Here is a 19432-nt window from a genome sequence, read left to right as displayed (position 1 = left end):
CCAAGTAATTCCTCTGTGTCTATTTTCTGTTTTAATTAGTCTCTGCCTTTTTAATTACAAGTTCTTTTAAGTTAGTTGAATATCCGAGAAGGGTTTTTGGTTTTATTTTGTAGGGCAATTCACCCCTCCCCTCTTGCCTGCCTCAAAAGGGTCCTACAAGTGGTATCAGAGCGAGGGCGCTTCAGGAGGACTAACCGCCGATCGAAGCAACAAGATGGCCGGACCAAGCATCGTCCCACCAAAATTCGAGGGGAACTTCGCAGACTGGAAGCATCGTATGGAGGTATTCCTAAAAACAGATTTTGAAATTCGATTTATTATGAAATATGATTTTGTAGCTCCAATAGATAAAGATGGAAAAGAAAAAGAAGAGAGCGATTGGACAAAGAAGGAGCAGAATGAGTCGGTAGCAAACAGCCGTGCGGAACATCACCTGCTGAGCGTGTTACCGCCTCAAGAGGTCAACCGCATCAGAAACTATTTATCTGCTAAAGAACTTTGGGAGAAGTTCTTGGAACTCCACGAAGGCACGTCCGAAGCAAAGCTCGCTAGAAGGGACATCCTCCGCAACAAACTGATGAACATCCGTCTGGAGAAAGGTGAGAAAGTAGCCGGTTTACACGCAAAGGTAAAAGAACTAGTTACTGGTCTCGAGAACCTCGGTGAAACGATAACAAACCGGGACACTATATGCTACGCGCTCAACGCGTTTCCAAGAACTCCGGAATGGACATCAATCGTCGACGCCTACTACATCTCAAAAGACCTAGAGGTAAGCACTTTAGAAGAGTTGTTTTCTACTCTTGAATTGCATGAAACCAGGTATGCAGGAACGACAAAGGATACAACCCAGACTATGGCGCTGAACGTAACCCAGAAGGATGAACTCGAGTCAGACTCCGAAGACGATCAAGAAGCATACATGGTATGAAATTTTAAAAAGCTTTTTAGATCTAATAAATTTAAAATGCAGAATAAAAGGAATCAAAAAGGTGGAAGAAAGGTGCGGTGCTACCAGTGTCAGAAGGAGGGACACCTAAGAGAAGACTGCCCAGAACTCAAAAAGGCCAAAAGGAAGTCTCCCAAGAAACACAACCTAAAAGTAACTTGGGACGACACTTCTTCATCCGAATCAGAAGCTCAAGAATATGCCGGCATAGCACTAATGGCAAGCTACGATAGACAAAGTATATCAGAACCTAGCATCGATGAAGGGGGAGCGACCCCGGATGAAAGCAGTGAAGCAGGGGGAGATTCAGGCTTCAAATCCGACATGGTAAGTGAGGTATGCCTCTTACCCCCTGATCACTTTACTTCGGTATCAAAGCTATGACTAAATCCATGTATAAATTAGAAAATAAAAATGCCAAATTAGAAAATGAAATTTTAGAAACAAAGAGAATTTTGGCAAAATCATGTCTTATAGAGGATTTTGAAAAATTGAAAATTGAAAATGAAAAACCAAAAGAAGAAATAGAAAGATTGAAAAAATCTAATGGTTCAAATATTCCTACTTTTAGAAATTTAAATTGGTATTATAGATTTCATCAAAGTCAAATTAGAAATATATCAAAAATCTATATACCTAGGAAATACTTGGTTAATCCTGTAGGTAGGAACCTTTACTGGATTCCAAAAACCTGTTTAACTTAAAATTAAAGTCAGACTTAGCATTTTCAGCAAGGAAATTAAACAACTAATTTCTTTATGAGGCTTTGTCTAAGAAAGTGGTTGTTGCTCCAATAACCAAGAAGGCCTAGTGCCTCGCCATGACCTGGAAGCCAACTATCGAAATGAAAAGTTTAATTGACTAACTGAAAAAGCATTAATTTAAATTACTTAATGCTTTAAAAGAGTTATTCAATTTGTGTTAGAAAATAGTTAAAAACTTTCTAACTTAACTTAGAAATTTTTTATTATCTTAGAAATTTTCATGAAAATTGACTTAGAATTTTTTTTAAAGTTAACTTTTTTTTTTTAATTGCCTTATCATTTTTTTTTAAAAAAAAAAATTGACTTAGAATTGTTTCTTATGAATATTCACTTAGAATTTTTTTAAAAAAAAATTAGAAATTTTTTTTTGGAATGCTGAGATAAGTTTTAAACTTAAATTTTTAACACTTATGACTGTTCTTATCTGAAAAATATTTTTTCAAACGAAAAATTCTGAAGAGTGTCTTTACTAAATATTTTCCACTTAAAAGTTCTTGTTTGAATTTACCTTAGACTTTTTTATAACCTCAATTTTTATGTGATCAAAGGGGGAGAAGTATGTTAAGTCTAGGGGGAGGTACTATATAATTTTTCAATTGAAAAATATTTGGACTTATTTTAATATAAATTATTTTTATTGCATATGGTTACCCTAACTTAACTTGGGTTGCTCACATCAAAAAGGGGGAGATTGTTGGAACCCCAAGGTGTTTTGATGTGATCAAACAAGCTAAGTTAGGTCTTGCGTTTGTTTAACCCTTGTGTCTAAGTGTGCAGGAGCTTAGGAACACAGGAAGTCGAGCGGAAGACGCGGCTAGCGAGAAGGACGGCACGGGAGAGAGCCGACGGGCTCGGTGCATCTGAGGGACGAGGTGTCCGCGGAAGAGTACACCGGTGGACGAGAAGAGCGTGCGCGGCGCTCGAGGGACGAGAAATCGGGAAGGAAGGCTGCTCGAGGAGAAGGCCGGAACATGGGTTCGGGTGAGCCCTATTCCGGAAGGCCGAGATCACCCAAGCTAGCGGAGCCGGAGCGAACAGACCCGGACTGAGACTGGGACTTGACGGAGAAGTGATCCCGGACAAAAAGTCAACCGCAGTTGACCTTTTTCTCCGGGGCGCCCGGAATGCTTCCGGGCGCCCGGAGCATGATTTTGACCAGGATCGCGATTTTCGCAATCTGACCGTTGGGGGATAAAGTTTATCCCCCCGGGGGCGCCCGGACCAAGACTATAAATATAGCCTTGGTCCAGAAGCAATGATCAATCAAGAAAAACTACTTGTAATCCAGTGCTTTCATTTGTGTTATTTATTTCTGTGCTTTCAACGTTGTAAGAGGCTACTCCGCCCAAAGGAGAATCAATTAGTGCGCCGTCTTTGCCTTGGATTAGCAATCCTCTGATTGCAAACCAAGTAATTCCTCTGTGTCTATTTTCTGTTTTAATTAGTCTCTGCCTTTTTAATTACAAGTTCTTTTAAGTTAGTTGAATATCCGAGAAGGGTTTTTGGTTTTATTTTGTAGGGCAATTCACCCCTCCCCTCTTGCTGGCCTCAAAAGGGTCCTACAGTAAGAAACTCTTCGCAGGCAGTTACAACCGTCGGAGAAAAAAATGAGCGGAGAAAACGAAGAGTCGAAGACAAGTTCATTTTTTTTTAATTTTGAACCAAGTTTCCATATATAAATTAGGTTTATTTTATTATTTTTCTCTCTCCTTCGTTTTTGCTTTCCGTCACTCACGAAACATCTTGCCCAAAGGTGAAGGTGTGAACTATGAAGCCGCGAGTCACCAATTTTCTGCCACTGTGCGCCTGTGCCGCCACCTTTCTGCCGTTGTGCCGACCACCTCCTGCCAACCAACAGGATCTCCGGCTAAACCCCGTCGTGGCGTCGCTCGACGCAACTCACAAGGGTGCCAGAGACAGAGTCACATAAATTGTCTGCTGCCGCCGCCTCCTAACTACTGCTGGTCTCGAAGCAGCGTAGCTCCCTTGCCGCCTGCCGATCACACGCGTGACAAGCCGCAGCAGCTTCAACCTTCCAGGTAAGTGGGTTTTATTTTATTTTATTTTTTATAATTTTTTGATTGTTTCTTGATTACAATGTATGATACTATTAACAATTGTAAATTTTAATTGTTTAAATGTTTAGTTGTTTTTGTATATTTGATTGTTGGATAATTGAAAATTTAGATTTTATATATTTGATGGTTGGATAATTTGTAATTTAGTTTTTGTATAAACTCTGAATATGTAATTAGTTTTTTTATTAGTTGTTAGTTAATTGTAATTTGTGAATATTAATAATTTATGCTAAATTAATTTTATTTGTTTAAAAGAATTGTGTCGATGAATGATGCTAAATAATTTAATTGTGTTATTGTTAAATTGTTCACATTAAGTTTAGTAAAATAATACTTTATGTTGATAATTTTTTTTCATATATTATAATTTGTAGAAAATGTTGAAATATTTTGCAAAGAGACATAGAAGTTCAATTGAATCATCTAGTGTTCCCGATGAAGAGTCTAATCCTGTACCACAACCACCACTACCTCCTCCTCCTCCTCCGCAAATTTTATTTGAAAATATTGGAAATCTGAGTAGTGAAGTAGAAATTGTTGCTGATCCTGGTTTACGAAAATTGATTGAAGAGTATGATGTTGGTGCTAGAGATCGTATTCGAAAAGAATATGTTGTTATGGGCCTTTGTCAACCTCGAGGTCATAATTTTCCAAGAAAAAAATGGGTAAAGACAATAGATATTTCAGAGAGGGCTGGTTTAAAGACCGTGATTGGTTGGAGTATAGTGTTTCAAAGGATCCAACCTTTTGTTTCTGGTGTTATCTTTTTAGACCTAGTAATATAGGATTTGGAGGAGATGATGTGTTTACAAGATCTGGTTTCATAAATTGAAAAAAAAACAATTGAAAAATTCAATGGGCATGTAGGTGGAGTTGGTAGTGTGCACAATGAGGCAAGAATACAGTTTGAGAGTTTCAAGAATCAAAGACAAAGTGTGAAGTATTCATTTTCATCGGGGAAACATGAGATTGAAGTTGCTTATCGCAAACGCTTTGACTTTCATTTTAAAAGTAATTTGATTTTTTTGTTACAAGAATTACCTTTTTGGGGACATAATGAGTCTTTGACATCATCGAATAGAGGCAATTTTTTAGAATTGCTCAAATGTTATAGCTCAGAGTATCCAGAAGTTGCGGCAGTTGTTGAAATGAATGTACTTGGAAATAATCAAATGATTGCCCTAAAAATGCAAAAGCAACTGGTGAATGCTTGTGTAGTTGAGACCACAAATACTATTCTAGCTGATCTTGGAGATAGGCGGTTCACTTTACTACTTGATGAGGCTTGTGATTGTTCAGTGAAAAAGCAAATAACAGTTGTTATTAGATATGTGAACAAACATAGAGAGGTGATTGAACGATTTATGGCTGTAGTTCATGTTGCAACAACTACAACTGCTTGTTTGAAGGAGGCAATCGACTCTTTATTTGCTAAATATGGTTTGTCAATGGCGAGATTGAGGGGTCAAAGATATGATGGTGCTTCAAATACGTCTGGAGAATTTAATAGCTTAAAGTCACTGATAATGAAAGAAAATTCGTATGCATTGTATGTTCATTGTTTTGCTCATCAACTCCAGCTAGTGGTTGTAGCTGTTGCTCAAGTAAATCAATATGTCTGTGATTTCATGTGGATTGTTGGTTCGATTGTGAACACATCTGCATCATCTTGAAAAAGGGCCGACGAACTTCGACAACTTGAACATGGCAGAAAAGTTAAATTCTTGAAAGAGGAGAGATTAGTTCTGGTAGAGGACTAAACCAAGAAACTAGTCTAACTAGACTTGGAGATACACGATGGGGATCTCATCATTCAACTTAATGTCGTATTGAATAAATGTGGTCATCTGTTATAAAAGTTCTTCAAAATTTGATTGATGATGGTGATCGTTCTTCTAAGGGTTTAAGTAGAACTTTAGTTGAAATAATGGAGAGGTATGAATTTGTGTTGATTCTACTATTGATAAAATGTATATTGACAATCACAAATCATTTGTCAACCGTTTTACAAGAGAAAGATCAAGATATTGTGAATGCGATGCGTTTGATCAATAATGTGAAATGTAAATTGCAAAAGTTGAGAGTTTCTGGATGAGATATTTTATTTGAGGATGTGAAGAAGTTTGGTAACACTCATTCCATTGAAATAATTAATATGACAGATAACATCAATAGCCGTAGTCGTTTGAAGAGAGATGGAAAAAATGTTGATTTTTATGTGGATAGTCGTTTCTCTGAAACAACTATAGATTTGCTGATTTATATGTCATGTCTTGATCCTAGGAGCTCATTCTCTAGATTTGATGTATAGAAGTTAGTGCGTCTGGCTCATTTTTATGAGGATGTTTTTTCTTGGAATGAGCATATGTTGGTTGAACAAGAGCTTGAAACATATATTGATGACGTCAGATCAGATGAACGGTTTTAAGACATTTCAGATTTTGGAGCTCTTATAAAGAAAATGATTGAAACAATGAAGAACCGTATGTTTCCTTTGGTTTATCGGATGATTGAGCTAGCCTTACTTCCTCCAGTTGCTACTACAATCGTTGAAAGAGTGTTTTGGCAATGAATATTTTCAAAACAGATTTGCGAAACAGGATTGGAGATAAAATGGATGAATACAGTTTGGTAGTCTATATCGAGAAAGATGTTTTTAATATTGTCGACAATGAGTCAATTTTATAGTATTTTCAGAACATGGAGTCTCAAAGAATGCAATTGTCACGTAATTGTTAGTAGACTGCTTTAATATTATTGTACGAATTTTTTCATAATATTGTACATTTTTCTCTTATATGCCAAGTTATTTTAAAAATAATTTTTTAATTACATAGAATTTATTAACTGTTAAAAAAAAATTATCACACTCATATTGTGACCGCCCCTCTATGATTAAATTCCTGGATCTGCCACTAATTAGGGTTAAATATGCAAATTAAAGCATTAGAAAAATAACATGGAAATAATTTCAATTAATAGACTTGTTATGCAATTTATAAATATGTAAAAATATATCTCCTTTAAACTTAACGTCTAATAAACTAAATTGGCATTAAATACTAAGGTATACACAAACCGAATTTTGTGATTAACACTTAGAAAATTTTGAAAACTGAATTTTATGATTTATAAAGAAATTTAACCAAAATAATTTTAAAAGTTAGTTTTATTTGTTGAAAAATTCTAAAATTTTTTATAATAGTTAAACAGTACAGTGATAAAATTTTCACTAATAATGGAGAATAATTTAAGCAGTAATAGATTATTTGCTACAACAAGATGTAATTTCTTTTAAAAAATACTTAAAAATAGTTTTTAAATTTAAAAAATTTTGAAAACTTTTCAGAGAATGTAATATATACCAGTATTTTTATAGAAATAATAAAATTTCAAAAATTGAAAGTTCAAAAATTTTTAATATTAAAAATTAGTATTTTTATAAAAAATTTACAGAAATTTAATAACAGTAAAAAAAATTTTGAAAATTTTTCCTTTGATAGATAACATGATAAGTGTTCAAAAAAAGTTTACAAAAAATAATTCTGTAAAATATTTTAAATTAAAAAATATAATTTTTATTAAAAAAATTTATAAGAAATAATTCAACGATACAAGAATTTTGAAAATTTTTCTATAGATTAGAAATGAAATCCCAGCTCTCAAAAAAATTAATATCTAATTAATTTAAAAAATAAATTATATGAAACAATTTATTTGAAAGCATTAGACAATTTAAAAATATCAAATTAAAATTATAAATATACGTAAAGAATTTAATCTAAACATTAGTTTGGAATCTAATATAAGTTCCTTCCTATCGAATTAATCAAGTACTTTTAAGAATATACTTTTTGTTAATCTTTTGATCTAACCCTTGTGAAATCTATAATACTAATTCAGTCCTTTATAATTTCTAACATTTGAAGTAGTAAAATTTGAACATTCATAATTTTTAAAGTTTTTTATTTGTTCTTTCAATTTATCATTTTTAATTTTAAATTTATCAAAGTCTTCTATTAAACATGATTTTGCTAAGATTATTTTTATTTCTAAATTCTCTTTTTCCATTTTTTTCATTTTTATTTTTTAATTTACACATTGATTTAGACATGGATTTTATACCAAAATACAGTTGATCAGGAGATAAGAGACATCTCACTTACCATGTCAGATCTGAAGTTAGATTCTCCTCCTGCATCGCTGCATTCATCTAATGTTGCTCCCCCTTCATCGATACTAGCTTCTGAGTTGCTTTGTTCTTCGTGACTAGTCATCAGTGCTAGTCCAGCATACACTTCTATTTCTGACTCGGATAATGAACTCTCATCCCAAGTGACCTTGAGATTTTTATTCTTATTTCACTTTGGCTCTTTTTCTTTCTCCCTCTTGAGATCTAGACAGTCTTCCTTTATATGCCCTTCTTTTTAACAATAATAGCATCAAACCTTTCTCTTGTTTCTTAGATTTTTTCAGTCTGCATTTCTTTAAACTTGTTAGATTTAAAAAACTTTTAAAATTTCCTTACCATATAAACTTCTTGGTCTACATCAATATCTGAGTTTGACTCGGGTGCATCCTTCTTGGTGGCTCTCAATGTCAGGTTCTGGCTTGACTCTTTACTTTGCTCCTGCACATCTGGATTCATGCAATTCTAAAGTCGAAAATAGTTTTTCTACGGTACTTACCTCCAAATCCTTCGAGATGTAGTAGGTTTCTATAATCGAAGTCTTCTGGGGTTCTGGAAAAGGCGTTGAACGCATAGTATACCGAATCTAGGTTGGTTACCTTTTCACTGAGGTTGATCAGTCCAGTGATCAGCTCCTTGATCTTCGCGTATAGTTGGGCTACCTTCTCACCTTTTTCCAGACGGACGTTTGTTAGTTGATTTTGAAGGAGGTCTCGTCATGCGAGCTTCACCTGGATGTTCCTTTATAGAGCTCCAAGAATTTTTCCCAGAGTTCTTTGGCTAACGAGAAGCTTCTGATGCAGTTGACTTCTTGAGGCGATAATACACTTAACAAGTGATATTCTGCTCTGCTGTTTGCTATGAAATCACTTTATTCCTTCTTTGTTTATTGACTTTCTTCTTTCTCTTCTCCTTGATGATCCTTAGAGACTATAAAACCATATTTTATGATTAATAGAATTTCGAAATCAATTCATAGGAATACCTCCATTCGGCGTTTCCATTGCGTGAACTCCCCCTAGAACTTTGACGGGTAGAGGCTTGGTCCGACCATTGATTTCTTTGTTTCAGTCGGTGGTTAGTCCTTCAAAAGCGTCCTTGCTCTGATACTACTTGTTGGACCCTAGTTGGCCGACAAGAGGGGCTAAATTTCCCTAAAAATGAAAATAAACTCTTTCTCGACTTTTTAAACTAAGTTAAGAAACACTTATTTAATAAAAAACTAATTAACAAGAAAAAAGAAGAGACATTTCTTTTTTACTTGGTTTGCAATCAGGAAACTTCCAATCCAAGACGTTCAAAGCTTACTATCAAAACTTCTTTTGGCGAAGAAACCTCTTACAGTAGTTTAAGCACTAAATTACAAAATCGAATAGAAAGAAGTTCATTTTCAAGTGTTATACTGAACTACTGAAATCAAGGCTCTATTTATAGCATGCTGGTTGGATCTGACTATTTACTGACGTGGCAACTCTGGGCGTCTGGGCGTGGATTAAACTTTATCCATGACGCAACGATGTGCAACAGATAAAACTTAAGTGGTCCAGGCGCCTAGAACAGCTCCGGACGCCCGGACCATGTTGACCAGTCGCTAAATAGGGAGCGTCGAGGAGGCGCCTTGGGCTATGCCCAGGGGGTCTAGGCGCCCGAATAGTCAACATCTCGTTGATTGTCTGGTTCTCCTCCATTCTAGCTCTGTTCGCTTGAATGATTTCGGCCATTTGGAATAGGGCTCACCTGAACCCATTTTTCGACCTTCTTCTCGAGCAAGCTTCTGCTCCGGCTTCTCATACTTCGGAAAACGTCGCGTACTTCCTTCTCGTCTGCCAGCATACTCTTCTTGTACACTTAGACACAAGGTATCAAACAAATATAGGACCTAACTTAATTTGGTTAATTACACCAAAACTATCACGGGGTAGCTACATCCAATGCCCTCGCCAATTCGTTCTTAATCCAACATGGAGAAGATAAATTACGAATGACTACTAGCCATTAGTGCAGATGACCAAGCACAAACTTATTTGTTAATGGACCTAAACATTCTAGGCAAAAATCAAAAATATTATCCATCATTTACAAAACGCCCAATTTTAATTTAATGTAAAATAAACACTCTATTAACATGAATTGTCCAAAATATTTTTACATTGTCTAATCATTTGATAGTGTAAGTAAAAGATAGTTGCTAATTTTAACAGCAATAACTTTTTATATTTTTATTTATTATTTTTTTTTGATAATTTGATTAAAATAATATTTTGTATAAAATAAACGATGAGAATTTTATAATATTCATTATATTTCAAATAAATATTATTTAATTATGATATTATAACATTTAGAAGTTAGTTAGTATATCATTTTAATTTTCCCCTCTAAATAATAACTTAGTTAAAATAACATTTTAATGGGTAAAATAAACGTATAAACTCATTCACACTTATTACATTAACATAATCTAATTATCAAAGATATAGAAACTAGCATCTACCTATAGTAAAAGTTAATCGGTAACTTGTATAATAATACCGCTACTAAATTCAGAATAAAATCATGGGAAGGTAACTCATTTATTTATTTATTTATTTTAATTTAATATGTCCTTTTGATTTTCTCCGAAAATTGTTGATCTTCTCTCTCGTCTCTTCGTTCCTCCGATGGAACGGACTTCTTACGAAGTCAATGTAGCGGTGTAAAACGATCTTTAGAGATGTAAAATGGATTAGGCCGCCTGTGGCCTTCGCTTGGCGTGGTCCGTTATTGAGCAAAGGCAGCCCGACCCGATTGTAAGCGCTGCCGAACTTAGTGTGGACTTAGGCCAATGCGGCCCAGCCCAAATATTGTGTCTAACTCAAATACTTACTAATAATAAATAAATAAAATTAATAAGAGAACTAGAGTCTGGCTCAATGAAGGAGATGACTCTAATATTATTGCTGTGATGCAATGGTGAAATATTTAGGGAAATAAATAAGAAGACGAGAGTTGGAATTCTAATAAACATGGCAAATTGTTTGATGGCATCATGCTAGTTGTCATTGCGTCTCCATGTTGATGAACGGCAGGACAAGGACACCAATTGTTGAATGGGTCAGTTCATGCCTCCCATTGAAAACAGAGGCCCGAAGACTAATAATTATTTCAGATTAAACTGTGACAAACGAGGCACACATGAATGGTGATTCATTGCAGGGGCGGCAAAAGCTGGCTATTGCTGATAATGAAATGCCCGAAAGCAACTCGCTCTGCAATCAGCAAAGTTAAGAATCGTCATTGATGATCATCGACATGCTTTCTGTACAATATTAATGACGATAAAACCTCCTTCCCTACGCAGTCAGTAACCATCACTGGACGGATGTTCATGGGGCTCCACATTACTTATGTTTCAGCATAATGCTTAACCCCTACGCACCGCTCTCTTTAGTCTTATCACATACTGTTTGCTCATATAATTCATTAGCTAAACGCTAGTTGCTCTGATTGATTGAGAAATGCTAACCACCCGTAGACAATTATTTCAACCCTACAGTAGACTAAACATGTTTTGACTACTGTTAATATTCTAAATGTCAGATATGATCAAGATTCAATCGGCTTAGAAGTTGATGTCTGAATAATATTTAAATAGGAAAAATCCGAGATATATGATTCAATCACCTTGTCATTTTGGTTAGACAGGTGCAAAACAGGAGGTTGCTGCAGACGTTTAGCCTAAACACAAAACATAAACTATTTAAGATAAATTATCGAACCACGTAACTAAAATTTCTAAATACCTAAATCATATACTCTTCCCAATGATTTACTATAGTATGTCAATCAATTGATAAATCAATCAAGTTTGAGAAACACATGATATTAAAGTTTGAGAAAATGAACATATAATAATAATCCATTCAGGATATTATACTGATGAACATATTCGGAATTGATTACTTCATTATAGTAATAAATTGGGATAAATACGAAGAGGCAAATGGGTATGAAACACATGATTTGATAATTTTAAATAATTTTGAATATGTGATTTAGATATTTCAAAATTTCATCGATAGTTTGATTAACTCTTTAACAGAAGGTTGGCCAATCATTCTCCTCTCGTTCAATTAGGGCCAATGGTGGGTGAGTTTGCTTCCTCCCTCTTTAAGCCCCGTCTGTTCATCATGTAATGTCACAACTACTTGCCAAAATCTTCTTGTATTGGCTCCAACTGGCCATGTTATGGATCAGATCTCGTTCCCAGACAAAGAAAGCATTCAATAAACTCTTGCCTTTCCCTGACCTCCCTCCACTGGAGCCTATCTCATGACACCTTGCAGATTCCCATGCAAGCCATTAATATTCTGCCCCACTATTATTTCTTTCCTCCGAGAAAGAAAAATATATATTAAAAAAAGGTCAAAAGAGGAATGACAGTGGAGATACGGAGGAGCATCTTTTCAGCTCCAAGATCTCGACTGGTGGGGTGGCATAGGCTCTGTGCACCTCGAGAAGGTTGATGAAAATTAAAAACTCTTGAGCCTCACGACTGACCGCTTCTTGTATCCCTTTTCGTGGTCGAGATCTCCATCACGGCACCAAATGCCAGTCAATTTCCTTCGAGACATTGAAAGCGCAGATCTTGTCTCTATGGTACATCATCCAGCAACTTCCTAAAAAATAAAATTAAAAAAATTTAAAAAAGAGAGAGAGAGATCACGACAGGGCTCCAATTTCAATACGAGCAAAGCATTTATTCTTGATGCCCTGTAGGCAGCACAGCACTTTTCCAACCAGATAAAGAAAAAAGGCAATAACAAAAGACAAGTCAACTGACGTGTGCATGTTCAAAATCAAAGCAAGCGTATGCGTGGGACATAGCTTTTTTTCTAATCCATGCAGAGACGAGGGGGTTTGATAAGGGCCTCAACCCACCCCCTAGAAAAGCGGGAAGAAGAAATCTACTGCAGAAGCCAACTTGGGTCATCTCACAGCCTCCTCTACCTGCCCATCTATCTTTTGCCACTAGTTCCTACTTTATTCGGGTGGATAGTAATTGTACTAGGTAAATGCCGTCCGATAAAGATAAAGGTCTCTCCTTTGTCGTTGTCGACCAAGCCAAGAAGACATCAGGCGACAGAAGTTTTAAGGCAGTATAACCACGATAACAAAGAAACAAATACAAGTGAGCAGGTGTGATGTATTGGTTGGTTAGACGAATCACACCGTCTACGCAAGAAATTTCAAGCAGGGTAAGGACTGAAATGTCCATAATCAAACGAACAAACCAACAAATCTTGAGAGAAACATGGAATTAAATACTGACCCAGCGTGCGAATCTCTCTCGGTTGGTGCCATTATGGTGCTGCAGGTCGGTCATCTCATCAACTTCGCCACCACGCCCCCTCGCCTTTCTTCACCATAGCCATAATGGCAGTTGCAAACTGCACGCTTTCCCGCCAGATGAGCGCCCCTGATTAAGTTTCTCAATCCATTTGATAAAATAATAATAATACACAAATAATGATGGTCACAGAAAAATGGGATCGTTCTTGGGGCTCCTTCCTCGGTAGGGAAGTTGATATTTCAGCGAAATGATTAGAAAACATTACAAAATTCACGATACTTTCTCCAAAGAGCCGATGGTGTGGAAAGGCAAGGAAACTAGGAAGCAAAAGCTATGAACAAATAACATGCGAGAACAGGCGCGGGAAGAAACTGCCCAAACAAACAAAGAAACCCGCAATGGCACTGCGGCAGCAACCGCAGACACGCGCGCGGCGGTTCATCTGCACACGAAGACTTCGAGGAAGTTGCTCAAGGTGACGCCGCAAACCGGACACGCGACGGCTTGGGATGCGCAGTGCTGGCAGAGGCACAGGTGGCGGCACGGCAGCAAGAGGATGGAGATGTCCCTCACGCCACACGTCTTGCACAATTTCGTCCTCCCGGCATCGGCGGCCGGTACAGAACTGTCCTCTTCGTAGCAGCAGGAATGTGCATCGTCGGCCTGGAGCGTGACCTTGTGATCGCTAAGGTCGCCCTGGTGCAGCGCTTGTTCCAGGTTCAATTGGAGGCTCCTCGCGATGGCTTCGTTGTTTTTGGCCATGTTGAACCAGAACTGGTTCTCATTGCTCATTTGTCGCACCTTCTCCTCCAACTCTGCATTGCGGCGGATTGCCCTCTGCAAGTCGGCTTCCTTCTCCATCAATCGCATTGTTGCTTGCTGCCGTAACACCGAGAGAACAGATCGTGAATGTCTATTAAACATCTCGAGCAATCCACCCTGCATCCTCTCGTTCTGTAACCAACCGAAGTTAATAATCAGCACAACGTAGACTTCAATAATCAAGCGAAGCACGTAAACGAGAGAAAAAGGTGCCAAATCAAGATACCTGAAGACGGACAAAAGCACCGATTTCCTGACTCTGTTGATAGAGAACAGAGATGAGATCGCGGGTAGAAGACGAGACAGGTGGCAAAGTTGAAGCCGGGCGCCCACTGGTTGAAGGTGTGCCGGTCTCCGGATATCGACTCTGGGGAAGAATCCCAGGGACCGCTCCAGTAACCTTCACCGAGTCGGTAGCAGCGCTGGGCAAAGGCAAAACCGGCGAAGTTGCTGGATGATTACGGCCAGGCAAAACGAGAGATTTCACCGGTCCCAAATCTCCGTAAACCGAGCCATTGCAGGCTAGATCGCTCTTCCATTCACCGACCATCCTTGGGTCGGTCGAGATTTCTTGTGCCGATTGCTGCTGCTTTCCTGCATCATCATCCATAAACTCAAGATCAAACAACCGATGGCGCAACCCAACAATTCAACCATCGCAAGCGTTCACTCACCGACGCCTAGATTTACCCCGAGCCACAGAAGATTTCCAGGGTCTTGTTGCGACATCTGGAGCTCATCCACCGCCCTAAAAACACCAAAACCGGATCGATCAGCAACCGATCCATACACCTCCATAGATCTAAAATCGAAACCATAAAAACTCTCAACCGAGCCAACAAAAGCGGCGCAGAAACGACGACAACTCACCGACTCCCGAAATCGGAGAACCCGACGGCTTGCACCGCCATCGCCGCTCTCCCCAAGAAACAGAGCGCCGGAGAAGATTCTGGACTCCCCACTCAACCCATCCCCCTTTCTCTCCGCCCTCTATTTATAGACCCACACCCCCCGCGAAGGGAACAGAGGAAGGAGGTGGCCACGTGGGACAGATAAGACAAAAGGAAACAGTCTCGGCGTGGGAAATCAAACGCACGGAAAAAGTAATGGCTAATTTTTTCCTTCTTTCCTTTTAATAGGCCGGTTTACTTGGGTTAAGTAAACAAAAATCTGCAAACCGCAAATCGCATAAGTTTACCATATCCGTACGTGTCGGTTTTCTTTTTCCTTTTTTTTTTTTTCCTTTTTTTTTACTTTTTCCTTCCCCGAGTTAATTGCGGGATTAGGCGGTTAACAAGGTAGATTATCCTTTTAATCCAAATTAAACCTGACAAAAATTGAAATTAACCCTGAGTTCCGTGCGCCACCCACCGTACCCTCGAAAGAAAGCGCCAGGTTCCTTCCGCTTCGCTGCCCGCTGGCGAAGGCATCGATGAAGATCCGGCACCGCGCATATCAATTCGATCCCGTCGCATCGTCCAGTTTTTGTGAGCTGCGCTTGTGGTGCCGGGCATCGTCGCCGGCCCGCAGTCGCCGCCGGGGCTGGCGGTTGCTTCCTGTCAGCGCCGTGTCAGAACTCTTTCCGATGACTTCGATGGGTACGATCCGGGGCGGGGATCTCGAGGCATATTAAACTATTTTATTTCTCGAAGATTATGCTCCACGTGAGGCTAAATTTAATTATCATAAGCACCTGACAAGTTTACTATATTAAGCAAATAAAATTAATTAATTTTATCGTGTTAGATGTTTTCTTTAAAAAGATTTGGGTTTGTAAAAAAAAATCATTGCTTATTACTGGAAACACAACATCTATACGGATTATGAAAATTTTATTTTCTTAAAATACTTTATTTGTAAATTTTGAGGAGTGTAAATTTTATTTTCTTTAAAATACCTTATTTGTAAATTTTCTACTTCATTTAAAATTCCCTCCCTCTCTCCTACATTCGATCCCTTTTGTTGCAGTAAGACGGCTCCCCGACGGTTCCGGCAATACTTTCTCTATATGTTGAATCAGAAATATACGCAATGGCCTAGCGTTTGAGAAAGAAACGATCTTTCTCGCCCATGGATGAGGCACTACCCCTCATGGCTTGGCATGTATGATCAGCTTTAGCGGGCGAATGATACAACAAAGGGTGGGTTACAACTAGATATCACAGCAACTTAGCGTTCAAGAGAAACTCATACTTATCATAAGAAACAAACAAGACTTGCATAAATTGTCTGTCACCCCGTGAAGTTGACAATTTACCTTAACCACATCCCTCTTTCCCTTTGTAGGGTGAATAAATTTAATATTCAATATAAAATTTATTTATATTCAATCAATACATACATAATTAATTAAATAAATAAAACTTTAACAACATTATACTAAATATACCAACTCAAACATATAAATTCAACTAATTAATATTCAAATAACATTCGCATATTAACCTTTTAACTAGAGGGAAAAACATTCCTCACCCCCTAACCACTTAGTAGACTATTAACTAACCAATAATTTATCCCTTAACATAATCTCAAAACAATGTGAAAACCTAAACATAATTATTTTTTTACTACAATAAATAACAAAAAAATCATATTCATTAATAAAATTCTTAACAATATATTAAATAAATTAATTAATTAAAATAAATTTAAATTATTAAATTTAATAATCAAATAAAAAATAAAATAAAATAAAATTTCAACAAACAAATAATTTGAATGGAAAACTCAATAACTTTTAGACGAACCCAACACAAATCAAGCTTAAACTAGACTCAAATAAAATTTGAATAATCATTTCAAATACTCGGGTTCATTTTAAATTTAGCTCGGCCTAACTTATCTAGGGCCATAACTGCGGCAGTGCCCAGTAGGTGGAAGCAAGCAGAGAAGGAATCAAATACAACAACAATAACACATGGATGGCTCTGTTCTAACATGGCCACGTTGCTCTAGTCAAACCTGGATCCATACGAGCAAACACATGGAGAGTTGAATCAAAAGCAGTAGACCCACATGTAGCAGAGGCTAATTATTGAAGACTAATTGAGATATTGCTCGCCATGGCCAGGGAAGGGCGGCTCAGAAAGTGCACCATCTTTTGTCTCCGAGAAAGAAAAAGGTAAAGCAGACTATGCAATGTAAGACAAATGGCTGAGAATTGATGTGGATCGAGCATTTGGGGGCCCTGAGACTTTTGGCACATGCAGATCGAGGAGGTGGAGATCAGGAACACTGCATCGAACACTACAGAGGTGCTAAGCGACAGTAGCATCGGCCCCAGCGAGGTACCAATGCGTCGCTTCCTGCCCTGAGCTGTGCTGCTCATCAACAGTCTTCAGGTGCACTCTCTTGAAGGAGTTGAAGGATGATGATAAGTAGGATGAGCCATGGCACATGCGGTGGTGGTACTTCGCTTTCCAAATGAATGAGTTCATCATGTCACTTTCGCTGTGTGCTTTGCATTTTTCGCAAAATCATTCACAAGAGGGCAATTCGATGAACAGAGACACAGTGCGGTGATGAAGGTTGAAAAGCGCGAAGAAAAAAAAATTGATGGATTGTGGTAAATGAGAGAGTAATGGAGGGCTGGTGCTTGAAGGAGAACTAGGTTTGGACGGAGAGGGATGATGCGTTAACGTCGAGCCTGCAGCTTCCTTTGCTGCCGTTGCTGTTGACCATCTTGTTGGTCGCGTTGATGGAGGAGATGAAGTTGGTCGCCGACGCAGAGCGAGAAGAGGAATGTGGCCGAAAGGCTCTCATTGGGCTCGCGAAGACCAAGCCCCAGCTCCAGGTTCGGCCGTGAGGCGTGACGCCTGCTCTGGACGTCGAGGCTGTGGCTGACATCCTGATGTTGCCGTCGAAGCCTTGGTCGCGTGCCGCGGCAGCTGCGGAGAGCCAGTATGCCGACGTCATTCCGAATCCGCCAAAGAGGCCGCCGCACTTGACCCTCTCCTTCATCCTTGACCGGTGCTGGTCGCAGTCGTTGTCGATGTGGAGGGCGATCTTGGGCTTGGCCTCGCGCTGGGACTCGACTCGGCGGAGCGTGCAATCGCCGAAGCCGGTGGAGATGCGCTCCAGGAAATCACCTGAGAAGCTCCTGCTTCCGCAGCCTACAGATCGGGATCGCGCCACCTTTCGCCCAAACGAGGACGACGCTTGGCTGCCGCTTGGGCTCTCCCCACCGCCGCCGCCGCCTTCGACTAATTGGGCGGGGGCAGCGGTCGCTCCTTCCAATTTATCTAATGCATTTGCAGACGGTGGCTGCTGCTGCATCTGCTTGGAGGCGTCTCCGTCGCACACTCCGCCGGAAGAGAACGAGGTAGATCTACGTCTGTTGACGTTGGCATTGGCTACGGAAGAAGAGGTGGGAGTGGATGAGACGGAAGAATGGTAGAGAAAAGACCAAAAGCTCTTCTTCCGAGGACTATCTGCAACGGCGGCGGCAGCGGCTTCTCCATTGCTTCGTCCACAGCCAACACCGACCTGCGCAAGTGAGGATCCGGTCGTTCTAGGCGCCACAGACTTGCTTCGATTCAAAACCGCGACAGATGCAACACTGCGGGTAGTAACTCCACTCGCGACCAACTTCTTCCCGCTGCTGCCGCCGCCGCCGCTCTTTTTAATCTTACTGTGGCCGGCGCCTAGGAAAGGGAACTTAGTTACGCGACCAGTAGCAGCAGCATCGCGGGAGCAACCGGAGACGTGTCCTGCAGCGCCGCCGCCGCCGCCGCCGCCGCCGCCGCCGCCGACATCGGAGCGGAAGGAAGTAGGCGAGGAGGAGGAAGAAGGCGGGCGCTGGAGCGACAGGAAGGGGGTGGTCTTGGAGGAGGAAACCAGCCTGCCCAGCTTCTCCTGCAGGCAGAAGGCACATACCCCGCCGGGGTTACTCCGGTACGGGTGGTCCACGCACTGCATTCCGTCCCCCACGTCATCCACCGCCCCCACCGCCGCCTTCTCGCCCATAGTCCCTCCTCCGACCGTCCGTCGCCTCCGCAAGCGCGCCTCGCAAACCCGAGGAGAGACAGAGGGGAACAAAGGCGCGGAAGGCGGACAGATGGGAGGGTACAGTTCGCAAGGAGGGTCAATTATGGTTCCCAACTTCGGAAGTTGCGCCGGGATCGCAGTGGCACGTGGCGCCAGAGCTAGCCCTCCCGTAGAGACAAGTGCATCATGGGCCGTCCACACGGCCCGTTAAGACAGTTCAGCTTCTTTCTGGCCCTCACCATCGCCTGATGCCTGGTGCCCTGCGCATGCACGTCACTCGAGCGCAGAGATCGTACACACTTTAGCGTA

The 19432-nt window shown here is 39.8% G+C and overlaps 3 protein-coding genes across 3 annotated transcripts; 1 reads left to right on the top strand and 2 right to left on the bottom strand.

Annotated features, from left to right (window-relative positions):
• The first annotated feature begins 4168 nt into the window (after positions 1-4168).
• Positions 4169-5464, top strand: LOC122023123 (zinc finger MYM-type protein 1-like). Its single transcript, XM_042581212.1, has 3 exons — positions 4169-4430; positions 4659-4802; positions 4911-5464. The coding sequence occupies exons 1-3, from the start codon at positions 4169-4171 to the stop codon at positions 5462-5464; spliced, it is 960 nt and encodes a 319-aa protein (XP_042437146.1).
• Positions 5465-13517: 8053 nt separating this feature from the next.
• On the bottom strand, positions 13518-15139 carry LOC122025417 (probable BOI-related E3 ubiquitin-protein ligase 2). Its single transcript, XM_042584220.1, has 4 exons — positions 15005-15139; positions 14809-14882; positions 14361-14728; positions 13518-14266 (listed from the first exon to the last, which is right to left on the bottom strand). The coding sequence occupies exons 1-4, from the start codon at positions 15043-15045 to the stop codon at positions 13751-13753; spliced, it is 999 nt and encodes a 332-aa protein (XP_042440154.1). The 5' UTR covers positions 15046-15139; the 3' UTR covers positions 13518-13750.
• A 2462-nt stretch (positions 15140-17601) lies between these two features.
• LOC122025202 (putative lysozyme-like protein) lies at positions 17602-19209 on the bottom strand. Its single transcript, XM_042583972.1, has one exon. The coding sequence runs from the start codon at positions 19100-19102 to the stop codon at positions 17744-17746; it is 1359 nt and encodes a 452-aa protein (XP_042439906.1). The 5' UTR covers positions 19103-19209; the 3' UTR covers positions 17602-17743.
• Positions 19210-19432: the final 223 nt, after the last annotated feature.

Source organism: Zingiber officinale, chromosome 9B (genome assembly GCF_018446385.1).
Source record: "Zingiber officinale cultivar Zhangliang chromosome 9B, Zo_v1.1, whole genome shotgun sequence".
Lineage (NCBI taxonomy): Eukaryota > Viridiplantae > Streptophyta > Magnoliopsida > Zingiberales > Zingiberaceae > Zingiber > Zingiber officinale.
The sequence above is the reverse complement of the archived record's forward strand: the minus strand, read 5'-3'. Positions and strand labels throughout refer to the sequence as shown.

Coding starts and splice junctions, on each gene's coding strand:
- LOC122025417 (XM_042584220.1), bottom strand. CDS start 15,045: ATGGCGGTGCAAGCCGTCGGGTTCTCCGATTTCGGGAGTCG. Junction 14,729..14,808: donor CGGGGTAAATCTAGGCGTCG/GTGAGTGAACGC, acceptor ATGATGATGCAG/GAAAGCAGCAGCAATCGGCA. Junction 14,267..14,360: donor GTGCTTTTGTCCGTCTTCAG/GTATCTTGATTT, acceptor GGTTGGTTACAG/AACGAGAGGATGCAGGGTGG.
- LOC122025202 (XM_042583972.1), bottom strand. CDS start 19,102: ATGGGCGAGAAGGCGGCGGTGGGGGCGGTGGATGACGTGGGGGACGGA.
- LOC122023123 (XM_042581212.1), top strand. CDS start 4,169: ATGTTGAAATATTTTGCAAAGAGACATAGAAGTTCAATTGAATCATCT. Junction 4,431..4,658: donor GGGCCTTTGTCAACCTCGAG/GTCATAATTTTC, acceptor ATGGGCATGTAG/GTGGAGTTGGTAGTGTGCAC. Junction 4,803..4,910: donor CTTTGACTTTCATTTTAAAA/GTAATTTGATTT, acceptor GTTATAGCTCAG/AGTATCCAGAAGTTGCGGCA.